Source organism: Centruroides vittatus, unplaced genomic scaffold (genome assembly GCF_030686945.1).
Source record: "Centruroides vittatus isolate TY-2023 unplaced genomic scaffold, ASM3068694v2 scaffold_1782, whole genome shotgun sequence".
Lineage (NCBI taxonomy): Eukaryota > Metazoa > Arthropoda > Arachnida > Scorpiones > Buthidae > Centruroides > Centruroides vittatus.
The window spans coordinates 729,121-755,578 of NW_027122685.1; the positions used below are offsets into that span (position 1 = coordinate 729,121).

The window sequence follows — 26,458 nt, forward strand, 5'->3', positions numbered from 1 at the left end:
AAACAGTACGGTACTATAATTTCTGTGAATTTGAAGTAGCTAAGAAGTTATGAAAACTTGAAACTTGATACAGAAATGCTTTCAAGACTATCTTTGAAAGATGGAGTGCTTTTAATATTGCAGTCAGTCTAGGAAAAAATCAATTAATTATATAGAAACAAGTAACAGACTTAAAACTATCTGAAAGTCTTATCTGCATAAAATGCATAAGTGGAATTGTAATTAATATTTTGGAACTAACAATACATATACAGTATACATACACACACGTTAGTCTTTGAATTAATCTCAATATCTATTGCATTTTTGCACACAAAATGTAAAAAATTATTCACAAAATATTAATTTATAAAAATATCAAGCCACTCCCGGAAAGCCGCATTCCTGCTTCGTAATTAAAATATAACTTTTGTATTTACAAAGAAACTTCTGTTGGTAAATGATTTTTATCACATTAAAAAACCTATAGATCTATTATTACTCGCTCGTTATTTATAATACACATTTTAAATCATAATTTGTCGTCTTCCGGAGCGCCGTCCGTAATAAAAATATCTCTCTCTTTAGCTTCGTGTAGGAGGTGTTTGACGCCGACCATCCAAGTTCCGACCTGACGGAAACGTGTAGAATGATTAGAGTCGGTTTATATTTGCTCGTAAACGGCCGAGAAACGAACTTATAAATGTTTTAAGTACAGTAGAGAACCGAAAATCGGAATCAATTGGGGACTGGGGTTGTTCAGATTAGTGATTTGTTCAGATTACCGATTATGTACGAATAAATATATTAACCTGTCCGATGTTCAAATTTTTCTCCGTTGCGTGTCGCTTCGTGTTGAATTTTCGTCGATTTTAAGCCTAACGAAAATTTTTATAATCATAATCAAGACTATCATATCATTAAAAATTATTTCTTCATTTTGTACAAACAAAATAAATATATTGAAGAATATAAAAACATGAAAATTATACTTTAGAAGTAAATCTAGTATCAAAAACGTTCGATTCGGCACGACACAGTCCAACTGAAAATCGTTCCGATTAACGATTCTCTACTGTAAATCATTTACGAGGAAACACTTAAAAACAAATAAGCATTGTTAAGAAAGTTTTAATGGTAATAATAAATCATAGAACTAATGGGTAAATTCAAATGGTTTAGAAACATGAAAAAATTACTACTAGATAATTTTAAAGTGTAATGTAACCAAAATATTTAAACTGAATAATTAGATTTGATTACAAAGAGATTTGTGAATTATTTGTTTTAGATACAGATAATAATTAATATAAAATAAGGCAAGATATATTTCTAGATATCGTAAATTTTAAACTTTTAAAAACTACTTAAATATGTCAAATCTTAATTCTCCATATAAGTGGCAAATGTGATCTCTCTTAAATTTCATTCATTCATTTTTCTTAAAGTTACAACAAATGTTTTTTTTTCCTTTTCTAGAAAGGAGAGAATTTGTAAAACAATTGAATATAAACACTGCAAATTTTATCTGAAATACTAAAAAAATTTGAATATTTATATATTGAACTAATTTCGAAAGTAATTTCATTTTTTTATTACTAGAGGAATTAGATGTATTTTTACCAGCCAATTTTATTTTAAACCACATTTTCGTTATATACTTCAACAGCCGACATTTTAAGGCTTATTTGTAAACAATTTTGTTCAATTCTGTACAATTTTTTTTTTTTCAGTGTCCCATCAAATTTGGAAAATTAAAAGCATCATTTTTGGCATATTTTGCTTTTTTATAACTAAAAAACCAAAATGTTGTACCACAATTTTTTTCTAGTTTGATGTGTTGAGAGAAAGACAGTGCCAAAACTGGTTTACAAAATTGCATTCTGGCAATTTTAATATCAAAGATAGACCACATTCTGGATGGCCATTTGAAGCCAACGAAAACAAAATAAAGGTACCGATTGAAGCAATCTGCCATATAACAACACATGAAATCGCTAAGAGATTAAATCTGTTAAATTGAACCGCTTATTATTACTTAAAATGAATTAATTTTGTTTCAAAGCTCCATATATGGGTTCCACATGTTATTAAAGAGAGATGCTCTCTATGGTGGGATTTTAAAGAAATTTTTTTTTGAGCTTTTACCAGACAATTATTAATTGATTCGAAAGTGTACTGCCATCGAGTAATATCATCAAACCGAAAAGGCCAGAATTGATCGACAAACAAAGTGTAGTGTTTTACTGTGATAATACCAAATTTCACACAAGTTTGGTAACTGGTCAGAAACTGTTATAGCTTAGATGGGATGTGTTATGGTTGGTGCCATAACACATCCCATCTATTTGCCAGATCGGGCGCACTCAGATTATTACTTGTTCCGGTCTATACAAATGTTTTTTAACTGTAAGACATTTACTTGAAATGACAATGTCAAAAATCACTTGGATCAGTTTTCTATAAACAACGATCAAAATTTTTATGAATGAAATCGTGCTACTACCAGAAACAATGACAACAGGTATTTGACCAAAATGGTCAATATATAATTCAATAAATAAATATTTTATTATAAGAATATTGCATTTATTTTTCTATGGAAAAAACGAAATTACTTTCCAAACAACTCAATAAATAGAAATGAGACTACATCAATTTAATTCGGTATTATGATTAAATGTCTAGAAAAGTATGTCTCGAGACAATTTTTAAGAAAAACCATTTTACAAATAAAAGACTCAATAACTGAGTACTGAAGATATATCAATGTAAGATTTTATACAAGCAACCCTCAATGTATATCTGAGCTTTTGTATGAGGAATTCCCTGTTGCTACATTGGAATCTTGGTATCATATCTACTTCTACAAAACTCTCTAGGTCAAATGTAACTCTGTGTGATACTACGTAATTGGAAAATTTTGTTGGTGCTTGTCAACATGAAGTCTCTTAAAACATTGATTGTAGATAATTTTGACTGTGATTTTACAAGTTTAGTGATAAAGTGCATGCATTTCATTTACAAACTAACTTTTTTTGGGTTTTGACATCTCAAAAATATGGTGTGCATTAGACTAGACAGTGCATTAGAATCAAGAAAACACTGTACTTCAATGTCTTGTTTATTTTTGAAAATTCTGTAGGAGCTTAAAACAAAATAAGTTTGAAATTTAAGCAAAATACTTCATTATAAATATCTCCATAAATGTAAAATAATAAATTACCTCACTGAAATGATCCATCATTAGGCTGAGATGTATACTGTCGGCTACATCATATTTTTTCTTTAATATTGCTGAGAAAATAAAAATATCTATTTTAAATTATTTTGTTTAGTATTCACATTTGCACGTTTAAAATTCAATATAATAAACTAAAAATGATTACAGTAGAGCATCATTTATCCGAATCAATTGGAGACTGGGGTCGTTCGGATAACTGATTATGTACGAAAAAAATATATTAACCTATCCCATGTCGAAATTTTTCTCCGTCGCGTGTCGCTTTGCGTTGAATTTTCGTCGATGTTAAGCCTAATGTAAATTTTTTAAAATAATAATCATGGCTATTGTATTGTTAAAAATTATTTCTTTATTTTGTACAAACAAAATAAATATTTTGAAAAATATAAAAACAAAAAGATTATACAAGGTGTGTCTGAAAAGTTTGGTGAATGGTCCCATTGTTGAATAACCGTGCTGGTTAGGATGTTACGCTCGTGCAGACGTAGTGAGAGACTTGCCAACTAGTACCCCCTAGCATCAAAATCACGACAGTTAAACAGAAGTGCACGCAGCAAACAATGCAACGCAGTCAGTGTGAGAAGGAGAGTCACTGCGAAATGGAGCAACGCATGAACATTACGGCACTTCCTCGCTACACGCCAGGTGACAGTTCTTCAACACTCTCCATATTCTCTAGATCTGGCACCTGCAGATTTCATCTTGTTCTCCGCCTGAAAGGCCTACGCTTTGCGCAGATCCAACAACGTGTGACAATGGTGCTTCGTGCAATACCGAAAGAAGTGTTTTCTCACAGCTTCTGGTAGCTGTACAACTGATGTCAAATGGGTGTTGTCGCTAATGGTGATTACTTTGAATGCCAGTAAAAGTATTTTGTTTATCTCTTGTTCCTTATTTTATGAGACCATTCACTGAACTTTTCAGACACACCTTGTATTTTGGAAGTTAATCTAGTATCAAAAACATTCGATTCTGCACGACACAGTCCGACCGGAACACTTGCGGTTAGCCGACGCTCTACTGTATATGAAAATATGTGATTAATAATCCAATCATCAAAATCACTTACTCATTCATTTTATCATTGATTACATAACAACTTTTAAAAATAATTAATTTTCTTTTGCTTTCTAACATATGAACTATTCTACATTGACTCTCAGAGCAATTTTATTAAACATTTAGTGCACAATTTTGGCAGGTATATTTGAGAACATGATACTGTAATTATTTCTTGGAGTCTAGACTTAACATAAACTCTGTCAACAATATTCCAAATGTAAACAAAATGGAGCAGCTTAATAAATATAAGTTTAGACTGTAATATATCCAAAAATACTTAGTTCAGGGAGACAGAAAATGAATTTTTTCAAAATATTTTCAAAGTGTGGAACATCAGCTTCCATCTACATACAAAAAAACAAAACCTTCAATTACAGCTATAAGATAAAAGCAATTTCAAAAGTGCATGATAAAATTTAATAACAGAGAACTTTGTTTCAAAATTATAATGTATTTTTTTATTTGTTTTATATTTAAATATTTACAGACAAATTCGCCTAAGTAGGGATCACCATCCATTAGTTTGTGTTCCAGACGATACATTCTCGACCACGAGCCACCAAAAAAAGCTAAAAAGTCCTTATTAAAACACAAAAAAGTTTCCAATTAAAAATAAAATATTTTCTAAAATCGGAATCGGTGATGTACGACTGTCCTTGTTTCTCCATCTTGTCTTTTCGGGGTGTTTCGTCCTTTTATCCACAGAGAGGAGAGCGCTGGAAAATGCAGATTAAAAAGATCCCCCTGGACGATATATCACAATTTATATATTTGTTATTTTTTCGTCCGATGGTTATTTTTAAGTTTAAATATTTACAGACAAATTCGCCCAAGTAGTTTTTTTCGTGTTTTAATAAGGACTTTTTAGCTTTTTTCGACGCCTAGCCTAAAAAGAGGCTCGTAGCCTAAAAAGAAAGGTCGATCACCGAGAATGTATCGTCTGGAACAAACTAATGGATGGTGATCCCTACTTGGGCAAATTTGTCTGTAAATATTTAAACTTAAAAATAACCATCGGACGAAAAAATAACAAATTGTTTTATATTCATTTTAACCTATAAAGCTATAGGTTTAGCATGATCTAACCACTATGCACATTTAGAAAGTAATTTATCTATCAGATAACAGATTACACAAAAGTGGATGGTAATCCTGCTGGATTCTGTGACATTGGACATCTTTTAGCATAATATATAAAAGCATTACTCCAATAATCTAATTGAGCTGGTGTCTTTTGAGCTTTTAATAACAGCTGGACTTTTCTGCTGGAATGTGATGTCATGCTCCAATGCCCACTGTTTTACATACTGTAAATCTAAAGTATATTAAAACTTAAACATGTTTATGTTTGCAAATACCAACCAACTCCATTAATCTAATATTTACATTACTTTACCAGTCTAGTCTGAATTTGGTATAAAATTGTTACTAAATATCTAATAAAATCTGATTATCCATACATATAATCGAGATGGGTTGATGATAATAATAATAAGCACAGAGCCCAGACGGTTAGAAGTTTAAATTTGGTACGCAGTTAGGGTACGTTATGAGAACGTACACTAAGAAGAGATTTTTCGAAATTCACCCCCCGCGAGGGAGAGGAAAAGAATTAAGGCTTATCCTAAAGAACTAGGCTTCTACTGTACTATTTTAGATGCAATTTTTTGTTTTTAACTGCGTTTTAGTAGGGTACCACGTGAGGATGAAAGTAGTGTATTCCTTAACAATGGAAGTGTTAAGAGAAAGCAGCATGCAAGATTACCAGCACAGATGCATTTTTGCAGGAAATCAAACGTATTTTTAGACCCATCTAAAAATTCTCTAATTAGTCTTAGGACCTAATCCTTGCATTCTGTGAAAACAGTAAGATTGGCTAAAATGTAATAATCTTAATCTTTGCTATCGTTACTTTTTGCCCAAGCAATGCCGGGCTTATCTGCTAGTAATATATATTGCGATATTGTATTTATTTCATTAAATAAACTTTAATTTAAAAAAATATTCCTTTTATATAGATTAATATTTACCTGTTACAAGTTTGTATAACTTCTGCTTAATAGCGTTACTTAATTTTTCATCTCTCCAACATTCCAAAAGAATATTGAGGCGTCTTTTTACTTCATTAACTTTCTTTTCCTAAAAAATAAATTTGCAATTTTTAAATATAACATATGTAATAATTTTATTATTAGAATTTATCTAATATATATATGTCAGACATTTTAAATCTGCATGCCATTTAGTAAGCATAATTATCTTTAAAAATGTTTGTGTGCACCAAACCTTTACACTTCAAATGACATTTACTAAAGTAATGAAATGAATATGCTTTAATTAGAATAAATGTAAAGCTGATTGAGAAAACAATGGTAATGTGGGGTTAGCTGATTTGGTGGAAAGATGTCACCAGCGATGGTGAAGCAGAGAACGATGGCTCCGAGGTGCACAGTACAACTTGTAGCGATGACCAAGTGCACATGGGTTGGTTCTTGACGGGATGGAAAAACGAATCCTGGGATGTTGAACAAGCCTTCAGTGTGGAAGGATAGGAGCACCAAAAATTTCCGTGAGAGGAACACTAGGAACCAAGAACGTCCTTGAAACACGCTATTTTATGTTTTCCCTCCAAAGTCGCCTCCCCATTGGTCTCTCATTGTCACCTGGTGACAATTCGAAACTCGGTGGAGGACGTGGGAGAGGTCAACGTCACGAGTGAATATGACTCCTCTTTAGCTGCATTTTTCTCGACTTTGGTCATTTCTATTGTTTGAATAGTTTACAAAAAAAAACTGCCATTGTTCAATCGAGACATTCAATTCCTCCTATTCGCATTGGAAAAGGAGATTTTTAATTTTTGGATTTTTAGCCATTCATGGAGTTGACAACCCGTATGGTTTGATCCTTGAGATCAAACAGCAACACACTACTGAAATCCATTTCTTAGACATCAGCATTTGGGTTGAGGAATCAGCGATCCGCACTGCGGTATACCGTAAGCCAGAAGCGGAATCCATGTACATTCCAGTGGGGTCTTGTAACCCGCATCAATACAAAATTGCAGCCTATGATGCATTAATTAGAAGAGCACATACTCACTCTTCCACACAACAAGCTCTGCATGCTGAACTGGAACATATTCAATGCATCGCCTCATTCCACGGGTACCCGAAAATTACCAGTAAATTAATACAAAAATTCTGCTCCCAACAAACACTCCAAAGGCACCCCCATAACGAAGATCAACGGGAGGAGGAAGAAAAAATCCCAGTCACTTACAACCCTTATCTCCAACTGCTCTTTGCACAAATAGCCAAACAACGCCGCATTCGTATTACGTTTAGACGAGGTCCTACCATTTTTAACATCCTATGTGATGGTAAGGATGCTCTTAAACCAGATAGACTACTGGGAGTCTACCACATCCCATTACAAGATCGCAGATTCGATATGGAGCTCGTGTACATTGGCTCCACGAAGCGCTCCTTGGGCATTAGAATTAAAGAGCATGTCGCCAACATACAACACACCAGGCCCACCACAGCCCTTGCTATTTACGCCAGTGACCCTGATATAGATCCCGACTTTAACCAGGCAAAGATCATACTCTACACACCTTACATTGAACACCTAAAGTGGTTTGAAGCCCTGTATATTTACAAATTCAACGAAACGTGCATCAACCGTAAAGAGGAATTAAATCTCTCGGTGACGTGGCAAGCGCTCGTAAATAAAGAACTGTAAATTCTCCTCAACGCTATGTATCTAGTGTGCATGCCTTATAGAACTTCACGGAGTTTTACGGATTCGAATTTCAAGTAATATTCGATCGTAATGACATTTTAACGGAAATTCGTCGCGACCTGAAGAAGAACCTCGGATGGTTCGAAAACGTTCGTCAAATCTTGTTTTTCATTCTCTGGATGATTAAATACGCACCGGTAACAGATTCATAGAGGTACGTTATTGACTATCTTCCGGTGTTGAGTATTGGGAAATGATATATAAAAATGATTATTATTATATGTTAAGCTCAAAGACCGAAATCGCTCATTGAGCAAAAACAATCAACCACAACACGTGGCTAACTCAAAACGACCACAAAGCGAAATTTGTGTCATGGCTTTCATGATATTTGACCATGATGCGTTGTGGTGATTAAGAAAAGCCATAACGTGTTCTGAACGTTAGCTGATGCAACCACGATACAAAGGATAGGTTGTAACTTGTCAATGGGCACATTGCAAACACTTGCGGAGTTTGTATTGTGTTCATTCTTGACCAGTGCTGCCGTTTCTCGTGTAATTACCCTTTTCTAGAGTAATTTCAACTTCTCAGAGTAATGTTTCAGGTAGTCTTACATTTAGGGTAAATCTAGGGTAAAACTACCCTGTGTTCTGTGATCTTATTACTCATCGCACCACAAGTTTTGCTGGAAAAAGTTTTAGCCTAAAACCATTCTGTTTTTCCCTATAACTGGAAGGTTTTAGGATAGGACAACAGAAGCTAAAGAAATAATGCAGAATGATGTCAGGTACAGTACATGGGTGTACACTGTACAGTGATACCTCAGTTTTCGTTGATAATCCGTTCAAAAACAATCAGTGAAAATAACTCTGCAACATTCTTGATTCTCATATAATTGACAGATTTATCAATAAAAGTTCCTGACATAGTAATTATTTTTAGTAAATTAGTTGTTAGAAAACGTTGACATCTTGAACACTGCAACAGATTTTCCTGAATGATTAAATGCTGAAAAGTAACAAAGTTACATTTCTGTATGTGATGAATAATTTTGTTACCAACTTATATAAGATGATTGAAGATAAATAAATCATAATGAAAAAGAAAGTTTTATTTTCTTATCATTGCCTCGTTATTAGTTAAACATCCAGAACGTGTGGCAACTTTTAACCATAATAATTCCATCGCACAGTGGTTTTTAACTTTAGCAGCTGATTTTTATTTCATCATGTATAGTATATGAAGCACCTACAAGTACTTAGACCTTTAGAACATTTTAGCAAAACAAAAGAAACAAATGTATTTTTCTCCATACATTTTTCTTTGAAATTTTTTTAAGTATGAAAATTAAATTTCTACGAAAACTTATAGAACTAATATTGTTCAGCATTAAAAATGTTTCGAGGCTATAATCCATATTTTAAAGTTACAAACCATTGTGTGTTGTATGATCCTCTATTGTTGTTGCATCAGCTAACATTCAGAACGAGTTATGGATTTTCTTAAACACCACAATGCATCGTGGTCAAATATCACAAAAGCCATGACATGAATTTTGTGGTAGTTTTTACAAATGGCCACAAAACGAAATTTGCATTGTGTTCGTTTTTTTCGCTCAATGAGCGATTTCGGTCTTTGAGCCTAACATATATTATGTAAATTTGAAATTAGTAAAATTTAACAAATTAATTAAATAGCTTAGTACAGGATAACACAAAATGAAATACACTAAAATAATCATTTTTTGTAAAACATGGTAAATTAATTATCTCTCTCCAGGATTTAAATCTTATCAAATACTTTTTCCTATTTGTTTCAAATTTAATACATTGAAAGAACACGTTCCCAAGTTTCATACACTTGCAAACTACAGTTACTGCAAATTTTCTTAGAGTCTATTATTAGTCTAGTGTTATACGTCATAATATAATTTTGACCACATCTCAGCTGTAGAATTAATTGTTTTACATGATAATTTATGTCCATAGACAAGTAATCCTCACACACACGAATTGTTTTAAGAATAAGATATAATTGAATATGCCTGTTCTTTTCCAATAAAGACCAATCTTCTTGTATGTTCTGTTTGCAACATACAATTATAATTAATGTTTGGTAACTTTTGATAAAATAAGGATCTTGAGACAACAATAGAAATGAGAAACCATATCATGGAGTATCAGCAAGAATTAGTGTTGTCAGCATACATTAGTACATGTAACTTAACCTGATCAGCTAAAATCTTTACTCTTGCAGTGGCTTTGGTGTGTACAGGGTGTTTTTTTTACCACGAGACAATGAAATAACTTAATTGGATCTCATTATTTTGGGAAAAAGGTACAGACAAAAGTTGTAGGGTTTCGAAGGGCCAATCAATTGGTAACCTTGGATGAGACCTTGACCTTGACTTTCAAGGTCATTTGAGGGTCAAGTCTGTTTTTTTCAACGGGAACACATCTTTTTGACCCCGGCAATGGAAAGAGTGGGAAATTTCACAACCGGATATACCTTTGACCTTATGGTCTAGGTCAAAGGTCAAGATTATTTTAAGGTTTAAATTATAAGCTTTTTCTAATGGGAAACCATACTTTTTATTACTGGAATGGGCAGGGAGGTAAAAGTTACATTTTTTCATGACCTTATTACTTTGACCTTTAAAAGCATTCACTACTTTTAGCACTACCCAGGAGTAACAATGTGGACATAGTAGTTTTCTGCTCCCTTTGAGATGCTTATTTTCAGCAAGTTCCCTTGTTTCTCACTATTGCAATGCTTGTTTTCGGTGAGTCACTTTACTTTTCTCCATTGCTTAGGATGTTGGTTTCGGGGAAAAATTTTATAACAAATGTTCAAAATGATGCCCTTCCACTTTGATGCATTTGTTGAGCCACACTTAAAATTATCATGTTTGAGATGACCTTCAGAGGTCAAATTTGGGGTACTCAAGGTCATGGCTCCCACTCTTTCCATATAAATGTAACTTTTACCTCCCTGCCTATTCCAGTAATAAAAAGTATGGTTTCCCATTAAAAAAAGCTTATAATTTAAACCTTAAAATAATCTTGACCTTTGACCTAGACCATAAGGTCAAAGGTATATCCGGTTGCGAAATTTCCTGCTCTTTCCATTGGCGGGGTCAAAAATGTGTGTTCCCATTGATAAAACAGACTTGACCCTCAAATGAACTTGAAGGTCAAGGTCACCAATTGATTGGCTTTTCAAAACCCTACAACTTTTGTCTATACCTTTTTCCCAAAATAATGAGATCCAATAAACTTATTTCATTGTCTCAAAATAAAAAAAAAACACCCTGTATATCAATTATAAGGCCAAGAAACCTTTATTTATACCCATTCTTTCTAATAGAGACCATAAAACTTTATGATTAATGGTATCAAAAGCATATTGAAAGTCTACAAAAACAGCATAAAGTTTTCCTCTCTTTTTCTGCAAATTTAATTGTACAATGCATTTAATAGAAATATTTTATCCTGACAAAATTGGCCGGGTGGAAAACCTGCTTGATCCTGACACAAAATATATTTAATAATCCAATCTTCTAATCTTTTATTTAATAAAGATGTAAATAGTCTACCAATTACAGGAACCAAAGATATGGGCCGATAAGTTTTGGGGTCATACACATCACCTTTTTTTATATATTGGTATAATCAGAGATTCAATCCATTTTTCTGTAAAGTAGAATTTCCTTTAATAGAGTTAAAAACATCCAATGTTGTAAGAAAAAAATTTTCTGAAAAACACTTTAAATATTCTGTTCTAATAAAATCAATTCCAGGAGAGGTACCAGATTTAAAATGATTAATAGTGCCTTTTAGCTCTTCTAGTGTAAAATCTGTAAAACATTCCATTTCTATTGGAAACACTTTATACACATCCGTCGACAATTGTTCACCATTAATAAGTAAAGAATGTTCTTTAGAGAATTTAGTAGGATAATAATTGAACCATCTTTCCAAAGGAATTCTTGAATTACCCATCAAACTTTTACATTTAAAATTATTAATTATTTGCCAAAATATTTTAGAGTTATTGCATGTCACCAATCTGCTATTTAAGTTCCAAAAATAAGACTGTTTTTTTCTTTTGACATAATAATTTATATTCTTTTAAATAATTTTTATATGAAACATAACATTCATCCATATTTAATTTTTTCACTTTCTTAAACAATTTCCATAGATTTTTTTCTCATGGAATAACACTCACTACTATACCATGCATTTGTTGTATGCCTTTTAGAAGTTACAGATTTAACTTCATAAATTAAATCTAGAGAGATTGCCACTTTATCTATAAATTCCACCAGATTGTTGGATGTGAGGTTTCCTCCATATTCATCTAACAAAACTTTTTCCAATTTAACAGCAAATGAAGAATTAAATTCGTCCTTTCATATTGCAAATTTACCAACATATCATCTATTAGGAACTCCTGATGTTATCAAAGAAATCATTGAAAGAAAAACAGGCGAGTGATCAGAGCCTACCTCTGATAAAACACACAGATCATTTACAATATGAGAATATATTTTTAATGATATTATGATGGAATCAATTACACTGCCTCCGTAAGTTGCATAGAAAGTAAACTCACCTTCTTTATCTCCTGGCAGTAGACCATTTAAACATACAAGACTGTTATTTTCACAAAAATGATAGAGATGTTCCCTCTATTATTAACAGTGGAATCCTTTGAAACTCTTGTCAATGCTGGTAAAAAATGACAATCAGGATGTTCTATTCTAGCATTAAAATCTGTTCATAAAACTAAAATCTGTTCCATGTAGCAAGTAGTTTTCTATAAGCAACAAATTATTATTGAAATCATCATCATAATTATTGTTAGACAATATATGACACTATTAGCTGGATATTTGTTAAGTCGTCAGTATCAAGCTGTAAAATCAGCACAAATCATGACTAAAATATCAGTTTAACTTCAGAGACTGCATTCTGCTGGACGTGGTCCGCAGATCAATGCAAAATTTCCGAAAGAGATTTCAAAACTGCATTGACATTGATGGTCACCATTTAACTGATGTACTCTTCAAAACCTAATGGACGGCAATGGCATACTGTGTAATCATCAGGTATAAAAGACTTCTTTCTCTATCTTGCTTTGTATTTTTTTTATTGTCGTTCCAAATTAGATCATTCTTTCTGCCACACCCTGTACTTATATTTAGATAATACAGAGCCTATTCTTGGAAATTAGTCTATTTAGGTACCGTTAAATCTTAATGGGTACCTAACTGGGGAGGATAATCCAAAATTTGCTGCTTCTGTCTTTCCTTTCTCTCTATCTCTCTACATTAGGGTTTCTCAAACGGGATCCTGGTTGCTTTTTTAACCTGGGAAATATCCCGGGAAATCCCGCAAATTTCTTAAAAATTCACTTTTTTCTTATTTTGTGTTAAAGTTCAGAAAATTTTGCAAATAGAAAGTATAATTAACTCATAAACTGTCAGAATGCATTATTATTTATTAATTTTAAACCTACTTATTAGTTTTTTAAATTTTTGCTTGTTATGGCATGTCACAAATGGTCAATAATCAATGCGTAGTTTATTTGTGGCAGGACTCTGAAAATTCTTTACTTGTCAGAACCTGTAATATCTGGAATTATTGTGCTTATGCTGTTTTAATTGTTAACCATGCCGAGTAGCTTCAATAACTGCGTAATGCCACGTTGTGCAAATTGGGCAAGGATAGAAATGAGTACGAAGTCTGCAAGTATGAAGTTTTTCTTCATAAACCTAATTATTAAAGACAAACAAAGTGTCGAATTATCAGGCTACAAGCTTAATACCGCTATTAAAATAGCTGAGGTAGACAAATCAAGAATACTAGAGAGCAAAAGAAGTACTACAATCTCGAAAACGAACTAGAAATCTCCAGGCTACAGATGAAAAAACACATAACATCGGTTTTCTCTTAAATGCATTAAACACGATTCCAATCACATCAATTGAATCAGAAAGGGCATTCTCGGTAGCAAGACTTTTTATTACTAAAATAAGAATTAGATTGAATGATCGAGTATCGACCATCTTTGCTTTTTAAAATCTTATAAAAATGTACAATAATATTTTATATTATGTTTTATTTAAAAAACGAAAATTACCTTCTAAGTTAGAAGTTTGATCTAAATTCATTTTTTCTTTACATTTTCAACTCAATTCAAAGTCGCATTTTTTTATTTTTGTATGCAGTTTCCAGCAAACTTTAATAAATTTTTTCTATTGGTGAACATTTCTACGTAATTGAAAGATAATTTTTAATATATATCTTACACATCATTATTAATATGATTTTGGAGGTTGCATAATGTATTAAATTACTTTAGAAAATGAAAAATAATTATATCATTTGATTTCAAGATATTTTGTATATCTTAAAAATAATTAATTCTATCCCGGGACTTCCCGGAATCCTGGGAAACAGTTCACTTTTATCCCGGAATCCCGGGACAAGCAAAAAACCGGGAAACGAGAAACCCTACTCTACATGCTAACTGTCTCCTCTGGTGTTGATTCTCTTCTGTGTCTTTCTCATTACTCTTTTTAAATTTCTTTTTTCTAACCAATCATGGTTTATTCTAGAGGAAGTGGGAGACAAATTTAGTCATTTTTATTACTTCTTCTCTCTCATCTAAGATAAATTATGTATGTATATTCATGTAATGTGAATAAGGAAACAACTGTCACTTGACACTAGTTGAAAAGGGGAAATGATTGTCATCCTCTTCATCTTTCCTTTCAAATGTTGTGAGGTTAATGATAACTATCTGGTAATTTTTTTATTCTAATTTGTTTCTCTTGATTATTCCAACTTATTGTTAGCAGAATTTAATAAAACTAAATAATTTTAAATTTTTTCTCTATAAAAATATCTTAATCTAAATAAACTTAATGTGTCTTAGAATTGAGGAAGATATAGTTATTTACTTATTTTAAAATATTTTACCTGCATATGTTCTGAGCATATTTCTAGTAATTTTTCAAATGTATTTAGTACAAGAATTTTCATATCATCATCTGACTTCATTTCATCCTCATCATGATCTGTTGTTTCTTGAGTAGTGGAATTAATCAGATTAGAAAAACCATCAGTGGAAAGTGGTTGTAGAGGTGGAACAGTATTGTCAGCTGTTGGAGGTAAAACAACAACATTCTGCTGAGGAGATGCTTCCGACGGGTTAGAATCTGGTGTATTTACCGAAACTGGCAGCAGAGTACCTAAAAAATAAAAGAAAATAAAATCTAATTTCTCCAGAAAGAATTATGTGATTTTTTTGTTGAAATAAATCATAATTTTAATCTACACATCTGTTTACATATTGTATTTAAAATAATTTTAATTAAATCTTATCCATGATTAAAATTATTTTTTCTGTAAGCATTTATTCAATCCTAGATTTAAATTTATATTCTTATACTTATGATATTCAACAGTATTTTATTCACAGTTTTATTAAAGATACAATTAAAAGTACATACTAATTAATTTTTGCATTATATTCTTTTTCTGTGTATCATTTTCTATATCTATCTTCATCCCTTTTAAACTCCATTACAGATTAAGCAATTTAAAATGCTAAGAAGTAAGGAGTCTAGTTTTTTATTTTATTAAACTTTCTTTAAACTTATCTGTCTCAACATCAGATCAAATCAGTCATATCTATAGTATAAACCATTGGTTAACATTCATTATTAACTGTTCCATCAAAATTCAAATGAGTTAAAATCTAAAAAGAAAGTTCAAATTTATAGGAACATATAGTAGTGTAAATAATAAAAAGTAATATAGACAATAAAATGCTTTTTATTTATGATATGTATCTTATTTAGAATGATTTGGGCAGCGTTTATGGTTGGCGCTTTTGGGCGGTTATTAATTAACACTTTAATATTTTTTAGGTAAGATTACTGGATTTATTCGTGATGTCGAAAAGGAAGACTTATTCTCCGGTTAGTCAAATGGATAGTAGATCTAAGGTCTTCCATCCTGACCCCTTGGAAGAAACGAGGATTTTGGAGCTTCTTCAGGGAGAATTGGACATCAAAGATGGGATATCGTTATTAATTCAATTAAATTTAAAACAAAACTCGAAATTGGAGGGAATGATTAGCAAAATTGATAGAATTTATTCTTGGGTGGAAAATTTGGATGAAGCCATTGTGAGTTTAGAATCGAGAATCGAGGTCCTAGAGAAAAAATTTACTCATGATGCCGGCAAGATTGTATCGGTTGATGGAATAAACTTAGAGAAAAAATTGGCTGAATTTACGTTAAGTCAGGAGGGGTTCGAGTGTTTTTTAAGACGTAATAATTTGATAATTTCTGGATTACCAGAATTGGAAAATGAGAATTTGCCGGTTAAGGAACTAGTGTTGGAGTTTCTTCGTGATAAATTAAATGTCGATCAGGTCAGTTTGGACCGGTGTTATAGATTAGGGCAGCAACAGATGAATAGAATTAGATTGATTTATTGTAGTTTTTTGGACTATGGTGATAAATGTAAGATTAGAAGAATGGCATTCAAATTAAAGGGTTCTAGGATATTTCTAATGGATGACCTTCCTCCGCTAACCAGGGAGATAAGGAAAATAACTAATAATTTTGCTAAAGAAAAAAAGAGGATGGGAGCTGTAATTACTTATTTAAATAATCGAAATGCGGTTAAAGTTGACTGTAAAATTTATAAATATAACATTGTCTCCAAGACAATGGAAGAGCTAACCTCAACTTGACTGGGAACAGGTATGAATGTACTGTACTTTCATGGAATTGCGAAGGGGTTGTTAATAAACCTAACTCTTTTTGGGATTATTTGTGTACTTTTGACATTGTTTTCTTAATGGAGACATGGTGGGATGGTAGGACTATTTTGTCTAATGTTGACAGTTTGGACAAGTTTATGGTTATTCAGGAAGCAGGGTATCATGAGACTGATAGAGGGCGTTTCATTGGCGGTTGGATGCTACTGATAGCAAATTCGTTGAAAGTGAATATACTTGAAAAAGATAGGCATTGGGTTGTTATACAAGTGACAATAGCGCATCTGAAGACGTCCTTTTGCTTTGTGTATATAAGACCGGCTATATGGAATACTATTTGGATGGAGGTGGTTAGGTTGGCCGGTTGTTATGATTTGGATTGGTTGATCGGGGATTTTAACGCTCGTACAGGTCTGGAGCCACAGGAATGGATTTTTGATAGTAATGAAGAGTTTGATTGGACTTGGACGTCAAGAGTATCGCGGGATACTCTGATAAATAATCGTGGTAGATTAGTGTTGGAATTTTGTGAAACTGCAGGATATTTAATTTTGAATGGTAAAGGTACAGCGGACTCTAAAGATTATTATACTTATGTAGGAGAAATAGGTTGCTCTGTTATTGATCTAGCTTTGGTCAAGTTGACTCGATTGGTTGATGTATCTAATTTTTCTGTATTGGATAAAGTTTATAGTAATCATTTTCCAATTGGAGTGACTTTGGACTGTAAATTCAAAAAGAAAACTAAAGAATGGTGGAAAAGGTCTAGAGATAGTAGAGTGAGAATCTTTTGGAGGGAAGAAAGTAAAGAGGTGATGAGTCATAAATACAGTGATTTATTGTCTGCAATCCGGAGTTAGTCGGTATTAACGTTTGAGATTTTGGACGATTTAATTAAATCATCATTTTCTGATTGGTATCAAAGGTCGGTTGAAATGTGTATTTCGTGGTTTGATGTCGATTGTAGATTGAGTATTGCGAGGAGAAACCAGGCATTGAAAAGAATGAGGCGAATGAGGCGAGCCAAGATTGGAAATAGTATTGCTGTGGGTAATTTCATTAAGGAGCGGAATATCACTCGCAATTTATGTAGAGCTAAGAAAAAGCTTTTTTTGAAAAGGATGAATAGTAATTTGGCGTCTGGTGATAGTAAACAGTTTTGGCGATTTATTAATTTCTTTATTGGTAGGAAAAGTAGTGAACTTCTGGCTCTTGATTGGGTATCGTATTTTGCTCAGAAATTTTGTTCTAGGCAGTATTTACCAGATATCGCTGATATAATTGGTGTGTGAATTGGCAGGACGAGTTGTTGGATACCAAGATAACGGAACAGGAAGTCAAAAAGGTTTTAGTTTCCATGAAAAATGGGACTGCTCCAGGTATAGATGGTATTCCAGTGGAGCTGTATAAGAATCATCCAGAGTTGGTTGGATATTTGGCAGGTTTGTTCAATAATGTTTATCAATCAGGAATAATTCCATTGGATTGGTGGATATGTAAGATCATTCCTATATTTAAGAAGGGGCGTAGAGATTTGCCAGAAAATTATAGACCAATTTCTTTATTACTGACTATTTCTAAAGTGTTTTGTAAAATCTTAGGTAAGCAATTGGTAATATGGCTGAATAAGTTTGAAGTTCTTTCGGACTTCCAGGTTGGTTTCCTGGTTGGGTTTTTCAACATTGGACAATATTTTTGTTTTATATGCTTTAATACAGAAGTCTTTAAGGAAGAAACGAGGCAAACTTTACGTCTTTTTTTGTGGATTTGTCTGCTGCATTTGATTCCTTGGATAGAGACATTTTGTGGAGACAGCTATTGAAGATTGGGTTGAGTTATAAATTTGTAAATTTCTTGATGCAGTTATATACTAATACAGAGGCATGTGTGTCTGGTAAAGATGGTATTTCTGATCTTTTTTTTTTTTTTACGTTTAAGGGTGTGAAACAGGGTTGTGTTTTGAGCCCATTATTGTTTAATCTATATTTATTTCCACTGGTAAGTAAATTGAATGCTTCTGAATTAGGAGGTATTGATCTTTTGGGAACTCAGGTGAAAATTTTGACATATGCCGATGATTTGGTGGTCATGGCAGACTCGCCCTTGGGCCTACAGAGATTGATAGATTTTTTGGGAATTGCATTACAGGAATTAAATCTTTCTGTGAATATTAATAAATCCAAAATTATGGTTTTTCGAAACGGAGAAAAACATTCTAAAAGGGAAAATTGGTTTTTACAAGAGTGTAAAATAGTAGTAGTTGATGAGTATAAATATTTGGGTGTATTCTTCCAGTCTAACGGATGTTTTTCTAAACATTTAAAGTATATTCATAATAAAGTGAATATAGGAATAGATAAGATTATTAAGGTATGTGTTTCTGGTAGATTGGTACGGTGGAAAGATAAGTTAAATTTGTTTGAGACTTTTATACAGTCAGTTGTGTTATATGGGTCCGAGGTGTGGGGTTTTGATTGGAAACACAGAGATGATAATCTACAAATTAATTTTATTAAGCGTCTATATTCATTAAAAAGATAGATTCCATCGTATATTATATATTTGGAGTTTCAAAGGGTTCCCCTTTATTTTAATATAATAAAAAGTAATTTAAGATGGGTATACAAACAGGCTGCTAGTAAGCTTACTGAGTCGGCTAAATTATTATTAATTTCGTTAAGAATAGCGTGGGAAGAGCGTATTATGGCTTTGATGCAGAAGTTCGGTTATCGAATGGATCCGACAATGGTCAATGAAACTATTGCCTCTGATATTTTAATGCGGCTTGCGATCAATTATGTAAACGAATTCAAAGATAGAGCGGCCAACTATAAATATAATAAGTGGTATCGGGACGTTTTTAATGACTGGGGGGTCGCTGACTTATTTAAATATGGAAAGACCATTTTCTATGATACAAGCAGTGCTACATGTTCGATGTAATACATTTAGACGAATGAGTTCTCCGTGTATCGAGTATTGTGAGTTTTGTGATTCTTGCGTCAATTTTGATGCTTACCATGTGGTAGCTGAATGTAAAGTTTTAACTGCAGATAGACAAAAGTGCTTTGGAGAAGATTACTTGTCAATTCAATCATACAGGCAACTGTTGCAAGACCATAACAAATATTACTGTATTTATAGGTTTATTACTAAGATAAACGATCAACAGGATAGATTTGATTAGAATAAGCTATTTTTATTCTTTTCTTTTTCAGAAGTTTGTCCAACAGGTGGTGTGATTACAGTATTTAAGACAGGCATGTCAAACACGCGGCCCGCGGGCCGCATGCGGCCCACCAACACCTGGGTTGCGGCCCGCTGAGACTTTAAAAAAAATTTTAAATATCAAGCTTTGACGGTTGAAGTTGGAAAGTTTGAACTTTTTTGAACTGTACGATTCCCGCCCTTTTTGTGTTTGACCGTTCCGTATTTCGTCCAACCAATTCAAATTGGTCGACGCTAGGAAAGACGGGTGGATAACGGCCGCGGCTTTGAATCTATGAACGATGATTGGCCGGCTAACATCGTGGAAGACTGCTACGTGCCGATTTGTCCATCGGCGATTGCTACAATCCGTATAAAAGGAAAGATTTTGGCGCGAAAGTCAAGTGTTTGCTGGAACGTCAAGGCGGACGTTTGTGTGCTCTGCCGTAAGGTGTTTCGTCTACTATTGCCGTGACGAGTGACTGTATCCGAAGTATACGTTGCAAGGTGTCTTTTCGACGGATCTGTTCAGGAATAGTGGCTTTCGGAACTTTGACTGTTTGTGTGAATCTGCTTTGTAAACGTTGTAATTTTTGTGATTTGTAAATTATATTCGAGCAGGTGGACTTAATAATCTCAATTTGCTTCATTTCTGGAATGTGAATACACCGATCTACCATATTATACGGAAGTTCGTTGGCTTTCGAGTCATAAAGTCTAAAACGATTCTTCAAATTGCTGGACGAAATCATAATTTTCTTGGAAACAAAAAATTATGAATGCGCTGAATTAAAAGATAGACAAAGGATAAAGGTCCTGGCTTTCTCGGTTGATATTACGAGTCATCTTAATCAACTTAATCTTAAGCTTCGAGGCAAAAATCGTGTTGCGACAACGCTATTTGATAATATTAACGCTTTCAAACAAAAATTATTACTTTGGTGAAAACAAATAGGAAAAGAAAGCTTTGAAAGCTGCCAATATCTATTGTTTAAATCACCTAAATTAAAATTTACAGAATTCGATCGAAGATTTTCTAATTTTAAAAGCTGTGAATTACAATTTCGTCTTTTTACTTCACCTCTATCTATCGATATTGAAACCGTTGATGAAAACTTACAAATAAAATTAATTAAAATCCAATGTGATAATTTGCTGAAGCAAAAATATATGCAAGTTGGAATTCCAGATTTTTATACATATTTATCTGTAGATCGGTTTCCTAAAATGTTATCGTTTGTTACCCGTATACCGGCTATGTTCGGAAGCACTTATGCCAGCAACTATTTTCTTTAATAAAAAATAACAAAAATTCAGAAAGGTCGAGGTTAACTGATCAACATTTATCATCAATTTTAAAAATTGCATCAGCTGAATATATTCAACCAAATTTTGATGACTCGCTTTGTGAAAAACGTTGTCAAATATCTTTTAAAAAGTAATATTAAACTGTGATTTTGTTTATTTCTTATTATAACTTTTGTTTATATAAAAAATAGAAAATATTTTTAAGTTTAAAAAATAATATGAAATATAAAATGTCTATGTACAGTACGTATAATATACAATATATTGAGTCTAATAAATACATAATATAATCATTCTAAAAATCGTATTTTATTACTTTTTGAACATTGAAAACGTGCGGCCCCCAACTTATACAAAATAGATCATGTGGCCCGTAATATCATATGAGTTTGACATGCCTGATTTAAGAGAACTAGCCAACAGGCAGCGTTTATGGTCGGCGCTTTTGGGCGGTTATTAATTAACACTTTAATATTTTTCAGGTATTTGTTTAATTTACTTTGTTTTATTATTAGTTTTAGTATTATATGCATCGACCAATCGCTGCCACTTTCTTGTTTTGTGTGTTAATTTGTTATTTGTCATTTTGTTTTTTGGGGTAGCATTTATTGACTTTAGAAAGGATGTGATGTGAATAATTTTGTATGTCTTTTTGTTTATAGATTGATTGTCACGTGTCTCTGGTAGAAGATACTGTAATTGTATTTTTATACTATTACGTGTGATTGTAATATTTTTTGTTTGGTTCATTTGTTGCCCGTACATACAGGGCCTTCCTTGTACTATCAAATAAAATATTTAGAATGATTTCTTTTGTAAGATATTTGTTTAGTATAGCATTGGAAGAAACATGATTTCACAATGTAGTTTCAAAAATCTTTTACTAAATTACATAATGCTTAAAAACGAAACATAAAATTGAAGACGTGAAAAGATGAAGGTGTTATGTTATGTTACAATTATTCAAAATCTGGACAAAATACAATATTTTGATAAACGAATATTTACTGACAAGTTGTACAGCCTGTGATACCCACTGCAACACAATCTTGAGAGTATATTTACACTGAAAAAAATTAAATAAAAACTCAAATGTCAATTTACTCAAAACTTTGATTTTATAACATAAGTGGATGAGGATGTTATGTCTTTGTTTCACATAATTTAATAAATGTTCTATTAATTAAAACAAAAAGAATACATGAATTACTAAATTTACTAAAGAATTACTAAATTTAAACTTGTTTAAAAACATATTTCTTTGCTATCAAGCAAGCAAAACATTATTATGAAAATCAAAATGGTTTCACTGATCACTGAAACAAGGAGAAAATTTTGTTTTGTAAATATCCTAATTACAATCAGTGGCATATTTAGTGGTAGAGGGAGCATACAAACCCTCATAACCGAAGACTTTAAACAATTTAAAAAATTTTTCTTAAAGAAATAATTTATAATTAAATAATCTACATGGTGATCCATCAATTTCCAGTGCTGCTGTTTTAATTTTTTTTTTATGATGAAAAAAGTGTTGTGACTATTTTAGGTGAAGTATTTTATATATATGCAATGCAGTCTGTGAAGGTACCCGAAGTCTGAAAAGTAAATTTTACTATAGAGCAAAATAACTCAATATAAATGCAATCAAAATTGTCAATTTTTAAGTTTCAATACCAAATAATTTTCTGGCTTAATTAAGGAACCTTTTAACAGGTTACTTCACATATAGAGTAGATATTTAAATGGCCCAATGGATATAATGGATTATGGTCATTAAATGAATGAAATGTTACTCATTATTGTAAAACACAATTAAAACAAAATATAAACAACAGTGTATAAGATTTTACTTGCAAACACTTTTGACAATTAACATATCATTGTCATCAGGTGAATGATTGGAAATCAAATTTAAATGTAAAAGCATTGGACTTTCAATTTTACATGGTGGTTAATGTTAAAATTAAGGAGGAAGTCTAACTATAACTTATTCTTAATCCATTTTTCTTTCTTCTGAAGTAAATGAAAAAAATGTCTGTTGTGCAGCTTTTATTATATTAAATATAAAACAGTTAACAACTTTTAGATAACTTGGATATCTGGTTCATTTGCTCAGTACACAGCCTACGTAGCGCCAACAGGACCCGATTCAACTTTGTCACTAAAGCCACTGGCTAGAAATTTCTAGAATAGAAATTTCTAGAATACTGTCTTTTCTGACTGAGAGATGATGTAAATGTAAATTCTTCTGATATTAACTTGGATTTTAATTATGGAATATTATAAGAAAATATATCAAATTTAGTACACTTTTTTAAATATAAAAATAATACATTTTACTAAACAGTATGGTTAATGCACATGGTACATTTTGTTTTAATTAAATTTCTGCTGCCTCACAAAATTTGCTGCTCTAATATTCTTTTCATGTGGTAATTTTTAAGCTAGCTTAATAGTTAAACAGGATTACATTAAGTAAAATTACTGCTAACAAAGGTTAACTACTTGTTTACATTGAGAAATGTTAAGTGACTTATTTCACACCCTTCTAGCAATTATACATTATGTTACATTTTAAATAAAATTAAAATTTAGTTTATTTTCAATAAACTGTGGCAAACTAATTTATTTTGCATAATTTCAAATTAAAATACCAATTTTAAATAATTATTTCAGATAGATACTTTATCCAACATTTAATTCAAATGAAAAGTCACACAAAAGGCTCCTTAATGCCTTTTGTGTGACTTTTCACTTGAATTAGAACAATTGTTGGCATGACATCCACAGTACATATCCAACATTTATAAATTATTATTGTTGTTGGCAACAAAACATTAATTTTGTTATATCAACTATGGAAGCAATGAATATTCTGAAATCTATGCTTCTGCTATTCAAAAAAATTAAATACCTTCTAAAACCGATAACCGGTGCGAACTATTTTTCGAAATGGCGAACGTTTTCACTTGCCCCTCCTGGGCTCTTCCTCAGGCCAATTCTGGATTTGATAATCGAACAGCATAAATAAATGGAACGTGTTCCGTAATTTAAACGATCGAGTACGTTGGGCAACCGCGTGCCGTTCCAAATATTTAAATTTCCTTTTTCCTTTTCAAGAAAAAGGAAATTTTAATATTTGGAACGGCACGCGGTTGCCCAACGTACTCGATCGTTTAAATTACGGAACACGTTCCATTTATTTATGCTGTTCGATTATCAAATCCAGAATTGGCCTGAGGAAGAGCCCAGGAGGGGCAGTGAAAACGTTCGCCATTTCGAAAAATAGTTCGCACCGGTTATCGGTTTTAGAAGGTATTTAATTTTTTTGTTTATACAACCCGGTGTGGGAGAAGTGTTAGTTCTGCTATTCAAAATATTTAAATTAAAGCAGGATATATTTACTCAAATATGCAATATTTTTCTTTATTGACATCTGTTTCTGCCATTCATTTTTTTTTCTAAATTTGCAGCCAACTTCAGGGAAAGCTTAAAGCGATTTAAGTCAAGCTAGTTGTCGGTTGTGTAACTGGTTTAACGTCAATTCGGTTTCGTTCAATGTGCATACCTTAAGCCAGCTTGAAAATTACAGCGCAAAAAGGGTATAGGTCCGGGCCCACCGTGCCTATTTAGAAATCCAGTCCCAAACACCAATCAGGTGAAACGTATGCCGCAGACACACTACAGCACAACCGACAGGTGGTGCTTTCAGTAGTACGCGTGAATACAACATGTCAGTTTGATCAAAACATACTCAAGTTAGAAATGTATCATTCAATTCAATTTTTGCATGTAAAAATAATGATATTCTGAAATTCATTATTAAATTACATTGATTTCAATAGATACATATAGAATATGAATTCACTTACCTAAGAGTTTTATGGGAGGAGTATCATTTGATTTTCCAGTCATTTCTGGATAAGGTGCATATTTATTTAATAATCTTTTAGGCATAGAGGATGACATTGTTTGTCCAGAATATGCAAACTGAGGAGGATCATTCCAATATTGATTATTATTATCTAAAAAGAGAAAAAAATTCTTTTAAAATGAAACATTTCTGTTTGTAGAGTCCGATAAGTAAGATTTTTATACTCAGTTCTTTTAATAAGAGAGTTTAATTACACATATTTTAATTTTCTAACCTGAAGGATTCATGTTTACAGATATGTCACCAACCAACTTGTCCCTTGTATGTCATCCATCCATTCGAATTAAGTGTTGCCATCTCTCAAAAAATATTTTTAAAATATTAATGGCAATAAATTTTTAAAATAGTTATTTCAATTAAAAAATTAATTTATAAAGTTTGTTATTAAAACTTGAGAAAATTACATTATACGTATAAAAATAATTAAGTTTATAAATTATGAAAAAAGAAATATATATATATCACAGGGGCATCTAGTGTGATTTTTCCAACGGGGAAAAAAGACATAACCCCAGCGGCGTAGCGTGGGTGTCAGCCGCCCGGGGCGGCTAAATAAAGGGGGCCTCCTTATTTAGGTATTTTTACAAGATATTATTATTTATTGTGAAATTTTGCCGCCCCCTGTAAGTGCCGCCCGGGGCGGGCCGCTCCTGCCGCCCCCACTACGCTACGCCACTGCATAACCCCCACTATTGCTTGAATCAGACTAATCGAGCTTGTATCCGATAATTTGTAATACCCAGGAATTTTTCGGGGGGTGGTCCGTCCGAATATGTCGGATCCCGTCCCTCGCCACTCGGCCGCCCCATTGTGATCCTGGCCGAACCCATGTTGGGTTTGCTAAAAGAGGCCCTCTTAGAGCCCACAGGGTGGATAAAGTAAAAAAAAAAAAAGGTTTCAAATTCTGAATCACCTCGCCCTCGATTATAAAGCCTAATTCAGTAAAGACAGATAGATAGATGATCTATTTGTTTTCCCAGAAGACGCCCCGTGATATATATATATATATATACATATATAACATATTTATCAAAGACCCCAACTGTCCCCATGTTCGGCATTTGTCCGCTATTTATGGGAATGCTTCCAAATATTCCAATTATCAATCTTTAAAAGCATATCATTTTATTTTAATAAAATTTTTACTTATTCCGAAACCGTGTCTTCTTTTAAT

The 26,458-nt window shown here is 32.4% G+C and overlaps 1 protein-coding gene across 1 annotated transcript; it reads right to left on the bottom strand.

The window, feature by feature from the left end:
* On the bottom strand, positions 1-25,584 carry LOC136987416 (steroid receptor RNA activator 1-like). Its single transcript, XM_067285155.1, has 6 exons — positions 25,499-25,584; positions 25,223-25,375; positions 15,022-15,293; positions 6,316-6,424; positions 3,206-3,276; positions 1-610 (listed from the first exon to the last, which is right to left on the bottom strand). The coding sequence occupies exons 1-6, from the start codon at positions 25,509-25,511 to the stop codon at positions 512-514; spliced, it is 717 nt and encodes a 238-aa protein (XP_067141256.1). The 5' UTR covers positions 25,512-25,584; the 3' UTR covers positions 1-511.
* Between the last annotated feature and the right edge of the window lie 874 nt (positions 25,585-26,458).

Excerpts from the sequence above, each read along its gene's own strand:
- LOC136987416 (XM_067285155.1), bottom strand. Across the intron at positions 15,294-25,222 it reads TCCTCCCATAAAACTCTTAG|GTACTCTGCTGCCAGTTTCG; the intron begins GTAAGTGAATTC and ends TTTATTTTTTAG. Across the intron at positions 611-3,205 it reads TGATGGATCATTTCAGTGAG|GTCGGAACTTGGATGGTCGG; the intron begins GTAATTTATTAT and ends CGTTTCCGTCAG.